Raw genomic sequence first — 18197 nt, forward strand, 5'->3', positions numbered from 1 at the left:
TTCTCCAGTGAGATGAGTTTTTACTTTACCTCTTTTCTCCTGCAGGTCAATGTTCTTATGGAACTGAATAAGTTCTGGTTCAGGATATTTTTTTTGTTGTTGTTGAAAAGCCACCTCAAATATGCAGTAATTTGAAAGTGTTATGCCGTTAAGCTTGGTTTTACACTGAATATGCTTCTGTATTAAGAAATTACCTTACCTTAATCTGCTTGGCTGGGGTTGTCGTCTCTTTGTCAGAATAAAGAATCTTTTCCTGGGCAGACTTTTCGAATTGCTCTTTTAACAACTTAGTTGAAACCTTTGGAATCTCTTCATCCTCAGGTGTATCAATGACTACAAACAGAAAAAAAGCACCAGTTATATTAGGTAACTAATAAAAGTTACGTTTAAGAAGAAATTATAATGCTATGGGAATGTTTTCACCATGTAAGTTAAATAAAAAGATTCAAAGTGCAAAAATATATATGGCATTGTTTCATTATATAATTTAGGAATATAGCAAGAAATATGGGAAGAAAGTATAGGAAGAAAAATGTTTGTGGTTTGTTGGTCATTAGATTAATATTACTATATTAGAGACAGAAATGATTTCAGGAGCGTAGCTAACTCCCGGCAGTGATTATCTCTGGATGAGAATATTTTCCAAATTTTCTACACGCATGTTCTACTTTTATGCTCAGGAAAAAATAACAAAAGTTATAAAATAAGAAAACAATAGCAGAAGATCTACTTTCTTAATCAGTGTAACCAAAATAAAGATATAGTCATATAGTCAAGTGATGTTTTGGTCACGGTTGGCTTAAATCCCCTCTTTTAGCTCTTTGCGGCAGCAAAACTTATTTCCTTTTTATAGGGGAGACTAAATGTGCCTTGTCTTATGAAAACTTGCACAAATTTGCCTCGTCTAATCTCATATTTGTAGGTTGGAGAACTGGACTTAATAGTGCTTAAATCTGTTATTAAAATTAATTCAATCTTGATAGCAATTCTATTCTCAGGGAGCTTGATAAACATCAGGTTTTATTGTAGGTCCCTGAGGCAAAAAGGAATTCAGAGGTAGCTAGTGTATCACCCTTTAGGCTTTGGGATAAGTATATCATAGGGCTGATGGGCAACCAACTATTTTAGAAACTTATTAAATCTATTACCACAGGCAAAAATCTAATTATACTTAAAACAGTACCTAGCTCCTTTTTGGGACCATGATTCATGGTTACTAAAGTTACTCAGTAGGGAGGATTGTGCTTTGGAAATCCTCCATTCAAACTCAGACACATCAATAGGAAAAAGGTGTATTGGGGCCAATAATACCAGACTCTTACCAGTTTCTTGAACATATTGATGAAACTGAGAAGCTTGGTTTATTTCCTCGGTGTGCTTTTCAAGATGAGAAACCTATGTTTAAAGATAATTTGAAAAATATAATTGTTTTTGCAAAGTCAATTATTTCAGTAGTACACATAATATGCTTCATTTTACAGTGGTTTTCATCCAAGACTTCAGTGCACATTGAGAATTGCTAATTAAACCTCTACCATTTTAACACATAGACTCACGCTATAACAGAACATATTTGAATTGACATCTAAAGTGCAATCATATTTTTAGGGTACCTGTTTTACTTTTAAAAGAATTCCAACCGGAAAGTGGGGAAAGAGACACTGATATGCATTGGTACTAATTACATAAAGGACAATAAAAACAAATGCTTACAACAAAGTCAGAATGTCCAGAGTTCTAGAAACTGTTTGGAAAGTATTGTCTTTCTAAGTAGTTACCATTTCTGTTCCAAGAACATCAGTTTTGTGTTCTTTGGACACTTCTTGTTCATTTCTTGCCATTTCTTGGCTGCTTCTTGAAATGTTGACCTGGCTGCTCCGGATTACCTCCTGCAAACAGATGGGCAATGCATTAAGAAAAGTCTGAAAATTTTAACTTTTTTTATTAGTGCAATTTCAGTGACAGAGGTTTCTGAAAAAAATAAAATAAAATAAAATCAAGTTCCTCAGTATATTAGTTTGCTTGGCTGCTGCAACAAATACCACAAATTTACTGGCTTTAAACTGCATAATGGTATTATCTTACACTTCTGTAGGTCAGAATTCCTAAGTGAGTCTCACTTGGTATGGGCAGGTGTTAGGTGTGCGTTCCTTTCTGCAAGCCCTAGGAGAGAATCTGTTCCCTTGTCTTTTGCAGCTTTTAGAGGCTACCCACTTTCCTGGACACATGGCCCCCTCCTCTGTCAGGCTGAGACCTTCGCACACAGCCATCTGTCTGATCTTCTCTTCCACTTTTAAGGGCCCTTGTGATCACACTGGACCAACTCAGATAATCCAGGATTATCCCCTTGTCATAAATCAGCTAATTAGCAGCTTTAACTCCATCTGCAATTGTAATTCCCCTCTGCTATGTAATGAAACATATTCACAAATTTGGAGAATTAGGACATACATATCTTTGGAGGCTATTATTCTGTCTACTACCCTTAGTAAGCAACAAGTATTAATGATTCATCTTGTACCCAGTATGAAAAAGATGAACCTTGAAAGAAAAACAAATATATTCTGTTGTTTATAAGGCATATTTTCATATTATGAAAAGACATTCTAGTCTTCAAATTGACCATCCAGTATGCTGACACATCCAGAGTTCAGATGAAGAATATAACCATTAAATGTAATCAACATAAATAAACCATGTTATACTAGTGTGTATCTCCCTATCTTCACACATGGGGCTACTTTCGATTTTGGTTAAGCTAGCACAGATGACCCTGAATGAATTAAAAATCTGGAGCTCCTGTTAATTTTGAAGATCCAGCCCTATATTTACCACAGAATATGATTCTGACACAAGTATATGATTGATTGATTGATATGCTGAAGCAGTTGGCATACCACTAAAAATGTTAACATCAAAAAATAAGGATATAGACAGATGACTCTTTATGAGAACACATGTATTTGAACGTGCTTGAAGTTGGGATTTCACTTTTATTTTGATATTTAAGTGACTATCAAATACTATTTTAGAGATCTGATTTTTAAAAATTTGTCTTAGAGAATAGTCAGATGAGCAAAGGTATATTATCATTATTAACCAAATAGGATTACTGACGGTCTTTTTTATGAGTTAAATAGTGAGTTAAATAGTTTTAAACTATCAAATCCTAATCCCTTAAACCAAGAAGAAGTGTAAAATTAATTCATGAGATCTTGTAACTTTTTTTAAGAGTAGACTTACAAGATGGTACTTGTCCCTTCCCCAAGGATATTTGGTATACAGGGTTAAAGATCTGATTAACTAAGCATCATTCAGTCATTTATTTACAGATGTATAGTATAATATGATTTTATTATACTTTTCTAGAAAAGAGAATTAAGAAAAAGAAGTTGAGACTTTTCCAGAAGTCCTACAAATACCTGAAAGTGAAATGTCGGCTTACACTTTAAAAGGTGGGTTATGTCTCATTACATTGAAGACCACTGTATTTTTTTTTTTCCAAGCAGATTGGTTTCCTCGCCCTAGTTAATGATCCGTATAATTGTGCTAAGGAAACGTTCACATAATTAATAAGTAAGGAATGAATGAGCAAATAAAATAGCAAACTTCCATCAAATTACTTCTATTCAAACTTTAGAATATTCTGGAACCTGAAGAGAAAACAATGAATAAAACACTTTACTTTCTCAAGAAGGAGTATAGAAAATAAATAATCCATGTTCTTTCCTTTAAGTTCAAAGAATCAGAATTCCATATCACAAGATGCCTTGCATAATCAAGTTTTATTTAGGGATATCAACGGCATTGTGCTGCAGGGAATAATAAAAATCATTGAAGACTACAGATAGAAAAAAATGCATGGGCACAAATGACAATTTTTTACATTTGTGACAAGCTTTTTCATATAATATCTTATGGCTTTAATTGCACACAACTTAAACAGCCAGTGAAATAGCAAAAGAGAGTGGGAAAATGACCAGAACTGAGGTCCTTACTGAGGGTCACCTGATCATTTCTGTAGAATCATGACTCTGCCTAGAGGCCTAAATGACAGCTGTGGCCTATAGACATGCTTTATTTAGTCAACACAGTGAATTTAAAGTTTTGAATTAGGTAACACTTAGGAAAGTCAAGATTTCTTTCTGTTTTTGAAAACTCTGTAGTTCTGGTAACACTGGGTTTAGGCAGTATCTGGCTGGGACAAAGTAGTGGCTGGTCTTTTTAGTTGAGCCATACACCTTTCATTTGGCCATTATCCCTATAACTTGCTAATATTTAACACCAAGTTGACATTTTTAAATAATCTGTCTTGTACCCATGAAAATTTGAGTTTCTGTTACTTGCTGCCAATCTGAAAGAGTAAAGTTAGTGACATGACATGAATCTTTGTGTTAAGAAAAACAAATGCTAAATATTTGGAGTAGAAAAACTGTAAATGAATCTGTTTTTGACACATTTTAAAAGTTATTTTCTGGGACACTTTATTGTTAAGTGTATCTACTTGAGTAAAAACAATCCACTATCAACTCTAAATATATTTTCTTGTAGGAGATGACACAACATAAACAGAATATAAATTTTGTTTAGAGTAGTAAGTTTCTACCTCAGCATTTATGTGCTATTACTAAATAGAACTGTAATTGCTACACTAGTTTGGTAGGTTAGCATCAATGCATCAATTTTACTGCCTCCTAGTTGCTATAACTTACATAAAACCTGTCTTAAAATATCTCGAGATTTCATTTCTACCATTTACTCAGTTTCATATTTTGAAACTTGTTTAGTTTGGATTTTAAATCTGACTTTCTTTCTTTCCAGTTGTTGTTGTCTATAGAGTGTAGGGTTAGGCAAAAGGATGGATCATCATAATGCTCAGGCAAAAATCAAATTACACAAATAAAACGTAATACAGAATTCTGGTCAGAGCACTATACATAAATTCACACAAAATGATTCATGATGTTGGTGTCTGAAAATTAAATTTAAATGTAGACCAGGCTGAAAGAAACAAATGCTGTTTTTTTTTTCTTTTCCACAGGTGGATTAACCAGTAGCCAGGAATGAGAGATTAGTCCTAACTCCCACCTCTACTAAATGTGCTGTAATCTTAGGTATATCACTAAATCACACTGAAATTCAGTTTTTTTTCATGTCATGCAGCCATTAAAAGAAAGAAAAAGAGATAATATGTGTGCTCTAACTTTGGAATCTAAAGGAGAAAATGTAGCACAATTACAAAACAATGTTACAATATTTGCATAGCTCACATCAATCTAGTGCCAGTTCATGTATAATATTAACCAACCATATTACAAAAATCCATCATTCACATATACATCTTCTAAGAAGATTTCTCCACACAGGAAAGAGTTCACATTCTGCTTATCCAACTTTTCATTATTATTATCATTATAAGGAAAGTCATTGTAATATTGTAATTTCTACTAATAAAATTGTAGCTCATTCTAGCACAATGAGTAAGGAAAAAGGACAGACTTTTTATGGTGATGCATTATTATTGTGACTCTTAGATGTATAGAAAAAAGTATGAGGAAATACTGGCGGAATATTAGATGATAGCTGCCTCACCAGAGTGGAAAAAACAGAAGTTTATGCTCAATGCCAATAATTCAGCAATTTTACCCATCACTAATCTCATCTTTAATACAACTAGAAAGGGTTATGATGTATTAAAGTTATTTGCGTATTTGTCAAACAGACATAAACAATAATAAGAACCTGCTGTTTAGCTTAGCAAAAGTGTCAATGGATTCAAGTTTTGAAGGAATAATCAGTTTTTTTCTAAGTGATTAGCATAAAAGTTTGTGGTTCATACTTTGTTTGTTTGGGTTTGGATATCTTCAAATTTGAACCTGTTTTCTTTTGCCTTGAATTTTCTCTCTTTATTTCTTTTTTACATTTACCCATCCAAATTACAATATATAATCTGACATTCTAGGCTTTTCCACATTCACTATACTTTTTTGAAGGCTTAACTCAAAAATTGTTTTCTTTTTGAAATCTTTCCCTATTTCCTATTGGATTTTTCTATTCTTGCTTCTTTTTTTTTTTCTAGTCCCATGACTGTCATTACATATCTCTACTATCTACATATCACATTTCACAGTCATCATTTGCTGATAGAACCCTCTCCTTTAACTGAACTGTGAGTCTGTCGCAAACATCCTCAAATCCCAATGTTTAGCTTCCAAGTACACAGTAGATGCCAATAAAATGTCAAGGAGTAAATGCATGAGCCAATACAGTAGTCACTTTTTTTTTCTAGGAGCATAATAGTTTTATGATTTTCAACCTGCTTTAAAATTTGAGATTCTAGATTTTTCCACATAGCTCTATGATTTTATGTTTTGGTAATTTGGTTGACAGTCTTTGATACTGAATATTTTCATAATTGGTAGGTGGAGTTACTTAAGCTGATGTGTACAAAAATTACACCTCAACTACTTTACAAAGTGCACTCAGAGGGCTCAATAATATTGCAAGTGATCAGAACATTTATGGAAAAATGTGGGCAGTGCTGCGATGCCGTGGAGAGTAGTTGGCATCATCAGAGAGAGGCAGAGGCTGTACCAAAGAAAGCAATAAACACACAAAGGCAGCAAATGCATATACAGTGGTAAAGAACCTTTCAAAAAAGGGAAAAAAAATCAAATAGCCTTTTTATAAAAAGATATTCATGGTGCTAACCAAACTAGTTTGTATATTCTCCTTTTCTTAGTGAATTGTTATCATTCATTGAGTTGATGAAGCCGACATGTCGTTAGACACCACGTAGGAACAGCAGCAGAACACATTAGAATCACTAGGAGAGTGAAAAACTAAGTTGAGATATTTATGATGACACTGAAAGACAATGCTTTATCTGTGTGTTTTAACTTATACAAATAGTAAAAAAATCATTAACGGGAAAGGTGAGTCAAGGCAACTGCAAGTCCTAATTCTTTCTGTGACCCAGTATACCCAGTGAAGCCCTAGTTTTACTTGGTTTAATAGTAGTTCTGCCTAAAGTTGTGGGAATATACTAACTGTGTTATTGGATTTTAAAAGACTGATAATGTGAAAACGTTCAGCAAAAATTTTAAGGTAGTAACTTTTTTTTTTCCGATATATTTTATTTTTATTTTATTGTTTTGTTTTTCAGCTCATTATGGGAGTACAAAAGTTCAGGCTATATACATTGCCCATGCCTCCCCATCCCGCCGAGTCTGAGCTTCAATTGTGTCCATTCCCTAGACAGTGCACATCACACTCATCATGTAGGTGTGCACCCATCCCCTCCCCCCACCCCATCCCTCCTAGTCAGAATTTCAAGCGTGACCATTCCCCAGGCAGTGCGCATCGCACTCATCAAGTAGGTATACACCCAGCCCTTCCACCCAGCCCCGACTTCTGTCCGATACCCAGTTGGTGTTATTCCCAAATGTGCACTCAGGGAAACCAGTTTGCTGGTGAGTACATGTGGTGCTTATTTTTCCATTCTTGGGATACTTCACTTAATAGAATGGGTTCCAACTCTCTCCAGGAGAACCAAAGAGATGCCATATCACCATTATTTCTAATAGCTGAGTAATATTCCATGGTATACATATACTACATTTTGCTAATCCATTCATGAATTGATGGGCATTTGGGTTGTTTCCACATATTTGTGATTGTGAATTGTGCTGCTATAAACATTCGGGTGCAGGTGTCTTTTTTATAGAATGACTTTTGTTCTTCTGGGTAGATGCCCAATAATGGGATTGCTAGATCGAATGGTAGGTCTACTTGAATCTGTTTAAGGTAACTCCATATTGTTTTCCACAGGGATTGCACTAGTTTACAGTCCCACCAGCAGTGTATGAGTGTTCCTGTCTCTCCACATCCACGCCAACATGTATTGTTTTGGGACTTTTTGATAAAGGCCATTCTCACTGGAGTTAAGTGATATCTCATTGTGGTTTTGATTTGCATCATACTGAATGGGGAAAAACTGAAAGCATTCCCACTTCAAACTGGAACCACACAAGGCTGCCCACTGTCCCGATTACTTTTCAACATAGTATTGGAAGTCCTTGCAAGAGTTATCAGGCAAGAGAGCAGAATCAAGGGAGTCCAAATAGGGACAGAAGAGATCAAACTCTCACTCTTTGCTGATGATATGATGTGATATCTAGAAAACCCCAAGGTTTCAACCAAGAGACTCCTGGAATTGATCAATGAATTCAGTAAAGTCTCAGGATACAAAATCAATACACACAAATCAGAGGCATTCATATATGCCAGTAACAGTCAAATGGAGAACCAAATTAAGGACTCAGTACCCTTCAAAATAGCAACAAAGAAAATAAAATACCTAGGAATATATTTAACTAAGGAGGTAAAAGACCTCTATAGGGAGAACTATGAAACACTGAGGAAGGAAATCGCAGAACATGTAAATAGGTGGAAAACCATACCATGCTCATGGATCAGTAGAATCAACATTGTTAAAATGCCTATACTGCCCAAAGTTATCTACAGATTCAATGCAATCCCTATTAAATTACCAACATCATTTTTCACAGATATAGAAAAAATAATTTTACGCTTTGTATGGAACCAGAGAAGACTCCATTTAGCAAAAGCAATCTTAAGCAATAAAAACAAAGTGGGAGGTATTAATTTGCCAGACTTCAAACTATACTACAAGGCTGTGGTTCTTAAAACTGCCTGGTATTGGCACAAGTGCAGGGACACAGACCAGTGGAACAGAACAGAAAATCCAAATGTAAAACCATCCTCATATAGCCATCTAATCTTTGACAAAGCAGACAAAAATATACTCTGGGGAGAAGATTCCTTATTTAATAAATGGTGCTGGGAAAACTGGATATCCACATGTAGAAGACTAAAACAGGACACACAGCTCTCATCTCTCACAAAAATCAAATCACAGTGGTTAACAGACTTAAACCTTAGGTCGGAAACTATTAGAATTCTAGAAGAAAACATAGGAAAGACTCTAACAGACATTGGCCTAGGCAAAGAATTTATGAAGAAGACCCCTAAGGCAATCACAGCAACAACAAAAATAAATAAATGGGACCTGATCAAATTAAAAAGCTTCTGCACAGCCAAAGAAACAGTCACGAGAGTAAACAGACAACCTACAGAATGGGAAAAAATTTTCGCATACTACACATCAGATAAAGGACTGATAACAAGAATCTATTTAGAACTCAGGAAAATCAGTAAGAAAAAATTGAACAACCCTATCAAAAAGTGGGCAAAGTACATGAATAGAAATTTTTCAAAAGAAGATATAAAAATGGCTAACAAACATATGAAAAAGTGTTCAACATCTCTAGTAACTTTTTTTATTTGAAAACACTGAAGTCTTAAATGTGGGTGACCTTATAGAACTTCACTCAGGCATTTATTTATTCAGACAACAGTCATCGAACATTGGCTATCTCCATGGCATTGTTCTAGGCATTTTCAGTGTTGTTTTAATAAATTTCTGTGATCATATCACTATCTATGCAATATATATATATAAGTATATATATATTTAATGGAATAAAAAGTCTCAGTTAGCTTGAAGTTCCCTTGAGACAACAATTCTAAATATATACAGATGTATGAATTATGCAGATTTATTGCATAAATTTCTGAGAGAAGTGTTATCATTCAATTAATTTTAACTCTTTCTTGCCTCAAAACAATTATGCTTTGGCCATATTTAGGTATAAAGAAAAAAGGCATCATTTTTAATAAAGAAAATAGTTTATTTGATTTATTAATTATTTATTTATTTATTTTGTTGAGACAGAGTCTCGCTCTCCTGACTAGCTGGGACTACAGGCATGTGCCACTATGCCGGGTAATTTTTTCTATATATTTTTAGTTGTCTGGCTAATTTCTTTCTATTTTTAGTAGAGATGGGGGTCTCGCTCTTGCTCAGGCTGGTCTTGAACACCTGACCTCAAGCGATCCTCCCGCCTTGGCCTCCCAGAGTGTTAGGATTACAGGAAAGAAAATAGTTTAAATGTAAAAATGTTTTCCTTCAAAAAGGAAGGATTCTGAATAAGCAATGACAGCTTTAACTGCTAGAACTCTGCCTTTTTCTTCTCTAAAAGTATTATTTATAGAGCCATATACCAGAGTCCAAAAATGCTGAAGATTCATAAAAAGAACATATAAAAGATGTACTCCCAACTGGGTCATCAAACATATTAGTTACATAAATAATATTTATTCGACAAACTAAAAATATATCTTACATAAAAGCGTTCAATTCTCAATAAAGGATGCCTCCTGGAAGTTTTATATAGATATATGTTAAAGATATATATGTATATAATATTTCAATCCAACACAGATGCAAAGCCTCTTAAAACCAAAGAGGCACTCAGATATAAATAAACATAAAAATACAACAAAAGAGGCTGAGACTTAGAGTCTTACAGAGTAGTGAAATTACAGACAAAAAGTTTGCAAAAAGAAGGAAAATATTCTAAGGAAAAAGAAAACCAGAGGTCACATGTATCTTATGTTAATTAATACAAACCAAAATTGAGAAACAGAAGAATTCTACCTCTCCATTACCATCCCTCCCTCACCGATACCCAATTGATTTCTAAGTCCTGCCAATGCCATCTTTTGCTAGTTAAATACTTCTTGAGTCAGTCCCCTCTTTACCCTAGAACTTCTGACCCATTTAAGTCCTCATATATTTAATCTGAACTATTTCAGTAGTCTCCTAATTTTTCTTTTTCTGTCTAAACTTAATATCTTTTATATCAATCCTATAAAGCCAGAATAATCTTTCCTAAAGGCATCTTACTTCCCTGTTTAAATATCTTTGATGGCTTTTGAGTGCCTTAGAATAACTGAAAAATTCTTTAATGTGGCAAAAAATTTTCTTTATTATCTGAACTTTGCCTACATTTCCAGCTTTGTGCCTCAATTATTGCTCACAATATTCACAGATATTATATCATGCTATTTTACCTTTTGCATAAGTTGTCCCTTTGCCTAGAATACATTTCTGTAGGCATGAAAATTATTTCAAGTCTCAGCTGAAGCATTCTCCACCCTGAGATGTCCTATTTGACCATCTCTCACTCAGGCTGAAGTTTATCACAACTTTTCTTGGGTCTCAGTGAGTCTTATTTATATTTTCTAGCATAGAATCTGCCATCTTACACTTGTATCTGTTACATATCTGTCTTTTTGATAGAGTGAGCTCTATGAGGACAAAATAATGTAATACTCATCATTGAATCTTTCGTGCCTAACACATGGTGGGTGCTTAATGATTATCAGCTGAATTAAAAAAAAAAAAAAACAACAACAAATAAACATAAGGCACAGGCTCCAGAACCAACCTTCCTGGGTTAGTATCACATTTGCTCACTTTCCTTGGGAAAGTTACTTAGACCTTTCATGGAGCTGTTTCTTGTTCAGAAAACAGAATAACAATAGTGCCTATTTCAGACGGTTATCGTAAGGAGGAAATAATATATGTAAAAACCTGGTTCATAAGTGCTACATTGGTGTTTGGTATCTTTATTTAACAAGTATTTATTGCACACTTATTTGTGTCAGCCATTTTCCTAATAACTCAGGATTGAGCAATACACAACCTCCCCTCCCCCCCCCAAAAAAACACTGAATGAAAGTAGGTTTCAGCTATATCAATGAATTTTACCAGAGAATTTCATTGAAGAATTAAGTCCAGAACTAAAGAAGAAGCAAGTCTCAATATGTACATTTTTTCTCTACCAGAGAAGTAGTATATTTGGGGGATTTACTCAAAGAGAGAAAAGCAAAAAGGAGCTGTGTATATTATGACTCTTCCAAACCATTCTGGCCCCCAGGGAATGGAGATATTCTGCAGAGAGTGGGTTTGTGATCACCTGTCCATTTTTTTTTTTTTCAATTCATCTTTCTTGAACTGATAGCTAGTGAACAATCAGTTCGTAGTAATTTAATCTACTAATCTACACAATTCTTTCCACACTTACTCTCTTCCTGAAAGGTACTGTTGTATGACTCCCATCTTGACAGTAAAAAACATTAAGATTTGTAGATTATTTATACTTTTATCAGTCACAGCTCCCAGTTTAAAGCATTGGGTTCTGACTGGAACTTATTAAAGGGACATTGAGTGGCAGGGGTGGGGAGCATATTCAAGGAATCCCCAGGACACCAGGGAATAAGACTTGGAGGGTTTGTATCCAGTCACAGGCAGAATAGAATTGCAGAACCATCTGGTGAGTGCACCCTGGCTGCTGTCACTGGGCACCAGACACATTCACTGCTGGTGCCATCAGTACTGTGGACTGGATGTTGTTTCTGGAATAGTTATTTCCTGAGATTGGATGTAGCTAATCTCCTGCCATCAGTCATTACCTAAATTGATTCCGTGTGGTTCATACTGCTTATGGCACTAACTGCTTATCCAGAGCCTGAGATGGTGGTGTGTGATGAGTGCAGTCTAGTTCACAGGCCTGGGGCCTAGATACCAGGAAGACTGAGGGTGAGTGTATGATACTTGCAGCTTCTCCTACTGGAAGCTGGTTCTGCCTCATTGGGTGGTGAATAGAAGGAGGTTCAGATGTCAAAAAAAAAAAAAAAAATTAAAACTGCCCATTAGCCTTGCTAAGAAAATATTCTTTATGAATACTGAGATCTTCTTAACCGAATGGAAACCAGTTAAAAACACAAGAAAATGTGTGCCACTTGTTTTTGACAGTAGATAACATAGTAGAAAACACTATCCAAATCTGCTAATGAAACTGATTTGGGCTTATTTCTTGGCAATGCGTGTTCCATGTGACAAGAACATGTAAGAAGACTTTGAGATAATGTAATTTTCATGCTAAGAGTGTCATAGGAGTTCCTGTTATACAACCTGCCCCCGTCTTTCACTTTCCCTCTGAGTTTATGGCTATCAGTCTTTTTCACTGGGAGGAATGACATTATAAAATCCTTATATAAAATATAAGCAAAATGGAAGAAGTATAATAAAACACATTTGGCTCTGATCTAAGCAAGTTTATTTGTATAAACAAGGCATTTCAGAGCAAATATTAATTATGAGTAAAAATGAATTAATCTAATCACTTGGATTTTCTTTAAGGAAAATTGGGAAAACTAAGAAGGTAATTTGTTAGAGTGGCACTGATGAATGTATCTACAAGCAACTTGGGGAGTGGAAAGAGATTGGAGTGTCAGACAAGACTGTTGGGTTATGGCTGAAATGTGTCATCAATTCGAGTGAGAAATCAGGTAAATAAGTCATAACTAATTTCAGTCTCACTTAGTATCTTCACTGCTAACCTGCTGGCACAGAGGTTTGGGCAGCACTGGAGGGAACAGGAGGGGCTACCACGGACTGAGTGTTAGTAAGTGCCAGGAAAAGCACAAGGCCATTTATGCTGGAATAACATCAAATTTCTGCAAGGTTATACCACTTTTGCATTCCACATATTGATTACAAATGAATTTAACCAGTAAAGAGAGTTTAAGGAAGAATGCTATACACAATTTAAAAAATACCAACGATATACCATGAATACAGTATATTAACTAGAATCCCATCAACCAGATAATTTGAAGCAATATTTTTAACACCTAAAAGCAACAAGTGATGCATTCAGCATGCATTTGTGATGTCCTTAGAGTACAAACTTGATAGCATACTTTCTTATTATCATAATCCTCTATGTAGTAATGAAGGCTATATTTTGAGGAAAGGAAGGAAAGGAGAGTTCAGGGAAGAAAGGAAAACTTTCTCGATCCTCCAAAAAAAAAAAAAAAAAAAAAGAAAGAAAGAAAGAAAGAAAAGAAAAGATATATATGATTTGTTTTTGTTTTGGGGAGATTTTATTTATAGTTTTAAAATGATGATGCAAAATGTGTATGATAAAAGGCTTACAAATTGAACTAAAGAAGCAACTTCTTGAAGCCCTTGACATCTTCCCCAACTGTTTCTAAATACTGTAATATGTTGAATTGCTGTGTTAGATTATTGTAATTTGTACTCTGACACCCAGGAATGAATTTCAAATGCCAAGGCAGGGTGTACTGATATCTTTGGAGGCCACTGGTATTTACCCAAGGATAAGAAGTTTGATTGAGCTCCTGGCTTCCCCTTGGTATTGATCCAGTGCCAGGTATATAAGTGCCCTGTCCTTCTGGTGGGGTGGGAAATGAAGTAGCCTCCACTCATTCCTAAAATGGTGGGCAACATGCTCCTTACCACGCCCAGGTAGATTACTCAGGAGAGAAGCATAGAGAACAAGTTCAAGAAGAGGCTGTTAGAAAAAGATGTAATTTTACTCCTTGTTCTATAATGTTGAAATTTGTGAAGAAGCTAGAAAAAATGAAGAATGACCCAAACGCATCTCTATAACAGCATGGTTCTAAGGACAGAACCTCTTAATGCTTCTTACTTTTCTCAGGCCTTGTGTTCTTTAAGGGTTTTTTTTTTTTAGCATGATAATTTGTATGGATTTATGCAAATTAACAACTAAATGAACATCCCAAAGAATTGAGAAGCTTGACTCAATTCAATCATTTTCAAAGACCCATGAGGATGGGTTTATTTTGAGAAATATAGACCCAGAAGAAGCAGAAAGAGCTAACAATATCCTCTGATGTCAAGAACTAACAGAAAACATCATTTTCATAAAAGTAACTATGTGGAAAAACCATTTTGCAGATTTCACTAAGTTCTATGAGCATAATGACTCTATAATGTTAATGGTTCCTTTTGTTGTTATATTTTTCCTTGCTCCTTGCAAACTAGCAAAATCTAGGAACTTAAAATTTTGTAGTTTACCATTCCATTACAACAATTTGAAAATAAAGTAAATTTAATTAGCATTTTATAATATATTGTCTACACACTTGAGAATTCTATTCAATGTAATTATACAAACAATGCTTTTATATGTTTAAGCTATATGAGCACTTAGGTAGAAGGGCAATATAAAATGTTTCTTCTATTTCAACTTTCCCTAAATGTTCAACCCCCTCTCATAAAAGAAGAAATAAATTCCATTATGTCAAAAGATCTGTATTTTACATTTTTATCAATGTCAAATTCTTTTTGAGATCACCTGTTCAAGTATGGAGGAATCTTTCTGTTGTCAGCTTGTGTCTTGGGGAAAAGGTTGAAGCGTCACTTCCTCAACGACTCGGGACTTTGTGATAAGAACAGCTCCACTCCATTTTTCCTAAAGCAATTCCAGTTTATTTTACTTTAAAGGAGTGAAGGATACATTTGTAAGTGTACTTGCTTTCTTTAAATGAAATTGAAAATGGGTTCTATAAGAATGAATAGGTTTATAGAAACAGAAGACCCATGATACTATTCAGAAGAAAAGTTGTGGTAGTGGTACTGCAATAATTAGGGTAAACATAGCTCCTACGAATTCTATTTTGCAGAATGAGCAAAATGAATCATAGAAAGAGAAGCCATCAATTCATGATGTTTTTGAAAGTGCTTGAATCTGTGCTTGAAACTCATTCTTACAGGGTATTTGTACTATCCACTGAGGCCCTGACTCCCTAAGAAAAAGGGCCAGGGTACCCTCCATAGATTAGGATTTCTAAACCCCTCAAAGTCACCAGGAAGATTGGTTCACTTAGTTTTTTTCAACACAGTAATAAAAGCAGGCCAAATGCACATGCTATGCAGACTGAACTATTTCATCAAGAAGATGGAGTTTCCACAAAACACCCAGGCAAACATTCTGCCTGTGTCTTCACAGGGTGGTGTGGGAATGAGTTTCCCTTTATAATGATGTACTGGAATGGCTGCCATTTTCCCACCGGAGAGGGAGGGGTGAATGAGCTAGCAGGATAGCTCATATACCAACAGGTTCTGCAAAAAGAAGCTGAAATAGCAAGTTGCAAAGGGACCATGACTGAGGCTTTATGGTCACACCTCAGCAGACAGTTAGCAATTACCATCAACTACATTTGGGGACAGCAGAGGTTGAGACTTATAGTTTGTGGCCTTAACGTAATGTGATTGATGTTAGATCACAGAAGGTGGTCTTATTATATTTTATGGGCACACTTTGAATTTCAGGGAAAGTCTACACATTGATTTAGTTGTATGAAGAACAAAATGACTATATGCATTTTTACTACATTATTTAATAAGGCTTTTCACTTTATAATTAAGTAAAGCTCCATGTTTTTCACAAAATAATATTATTGGTATAGAAATATCAAAGGTACAAACCCAAGAGACATTAGGTATACAGATTGCATAATCCTGTGAAAATATGTTTTAGTGAGAGATTGTAATAATTATGAAGCAGTAAAGTTTCATTTTAATTATTGCTGTATTAATTTAATATACTAATAAATTCTTTAATTTCCTTAGTTTATTTTTGCTCTGATTTTTAGCATATTTTTTAATGTTTTAATATATTTTCTTTAGTTATTTTATATAACTTAATTATTTACTTTATTTTTAATATTCCATTATATCATATATGTTCAAAATACTACTATTTCAATATGGTTTACCATTAACAAAGAAATTATGGTTGCGGTATCGGTAAATTGGTTGTTTGGCTGATTGATATTTATTGTTTTCACCATGATTTCTTTAAGCTCTTACTTTCTCTATATTCTCCACAGTCCCATGTTCTATTCTTTGACTGCTGTAAGCATCTCAAGAGAAATATCAACATAGCAGAAAAACCCGGCTATCAGAGAGTGGACAGACTGAGGTAGGCAGGCGACCAGCCTCAGATCAGAAACAAAGAGGGGAGTGGTCAACTCCAGGATAAGAAATCCTGGATCAGGTTTGCACTGTCGTGTTCATTAGAATGTAGCATGAGAATTACCTGGAAAGCTATTAATAAAAAATTCCCTAATTCCTGACCATTCTCCAGAATGATTAAATCAGAATTACCTGGGCTGCCTGGGGAATTCCAGTGTATAGCCCACGTTGAAAAGAGCTTAGATGCTCAGAGCTTCCACTGAATTCCATGCCCCAGCCTAACAGGAAGGATGATTCAATTCTAAATCCTTGCACAGTCAGGGTCAGGGTAGGAGGTGATATGTCAGGGGCTCTAAAAGGATGCCCGGCTTCAGGCTCAGAGAGATGTGGGGACCCACAGACAGAGGAATCCCTGAAACTCACTGCCACTACATCCCTGTAGCTTCACCCAAGGGAGCCTGGAGTAGAGGAGGTAGTAGGGCTGTGTGAGTAGGGTGCATTTCTAGACAGGTTAGTCTCATGCAGACCTTCATGGAGCCAGGGGAGAAATTAGTGGTTTATTGGGGCCTGTAGAGAAGGCCTTTCTACCTTTAATCCTGAGACATACAAGTCCTCATGTGGTTTTGTTTCTGTTTTTGCTTTTGTTTTCCCTGTAGTTGGTGTAGACAGTGCTAAATGCAGGATAATTTACTTCAAATTTTGAACAATGAACTTCTTCACAAAATATCATTCTACTGATTCAATTTCTATTAAGAAAAAACCCATGGGATCTTGCCACTGTCTACAGAGATATAGGAAGGTGGGCATGGGTAGGAAGAAAAGAGACAGGGACAGAGATTAAGTAGCAGGAGATAACCAGCTGCAAAGTGGCAAGGAGCAATGCCAAGGGACATGGAGTTGCAAAGCAGTAATTAAATGGTCAATCATGAGTGTGGCAAAGATATTTTGAATGCAAGAGTTGAGGAAAAGAGTCAATTCATAAAATATGCATCTACAAACCCACAATTGGATCAGAGTTTGAATTTCCACCTCTTGCTGACTAAAAAGTTTACTGCGTGGCATAGTTAGGAATTGGGATGTTTCATTAATAGATAACTTCAGCGGTGGCTCACGTCTGTAATCCTAGCATTCTGGGAGGCTGAGGTGGGAGGATCATTTGAGGTCAGGAGTTCAAGACCAGCCTGAGCAAGAGCAAGACACCATCTCTACTAAAAATAGAAAAATTAGCCAGGTGTGGTGGCATGGGCCTGTGGTCCCAGCTACTCGGGAGGGAGGCTGAGGCAGGAGAATTGCTTGAGCCCAGCAGTTTCAGGTTGCTGGGAGCTAGGCTAATGCCACTGCACTCTAGCCCAGGTGACAGAGCGAGACTGTATTTCAAAAAAAAAAAAAAGAAAAAAAGATAATGTCAGTCAACCGAACGTGCATAAACCAGTTCATGTGGATCTGGCCGCATGTGTAT

At 35.5% G+C, this 18197-nt stretch overlaps 1 protein-coding gene across 3 annotated transcripts in view; it reads right to left on the reverse strand.

The window, feature by feature from the left end:
- The window catches only part of XIRP2 (xin actin binding repeat containing 2), a 265641-nt gene that overhangs the window by 19543 nt on the left and 227901 nt on the right, over positions 1-18197 (reverse strand). For all 3 annotated transcript variants that reach the window (XM_069471811.1, XM_069471801.1, XM_069471791.1), the window contains 3 exons: positions 1779-1889; positions 1323-1395; positions 200-333 (listed from right to left, as the gene is read on the reverse strand). In XM_069471811.1, the coding sequence (XP_069327912.1) occupies positions 200-333; positions 1323-1395; positions 1779-1889 (318 nt within the window). The remainder of the gene's footprint in view (positions 1-199; positions 334-1322; positions 1396-1778; positions 1890-18197) is intronic.

This window comes from Eulemur rufifrons, chromosome 1 (genome assembly GCF_041146395.1).
Source record: "Eulemur rufifrons isolate Redbay chromosome 1, OSU_ERuf_1, whole genome shotgun sequence".
NCBI lineage: Eukaryota > Metazoa > Chordata > Mammalia > Primates > Lemuridae > Eulemur > Eulemur rufifrons.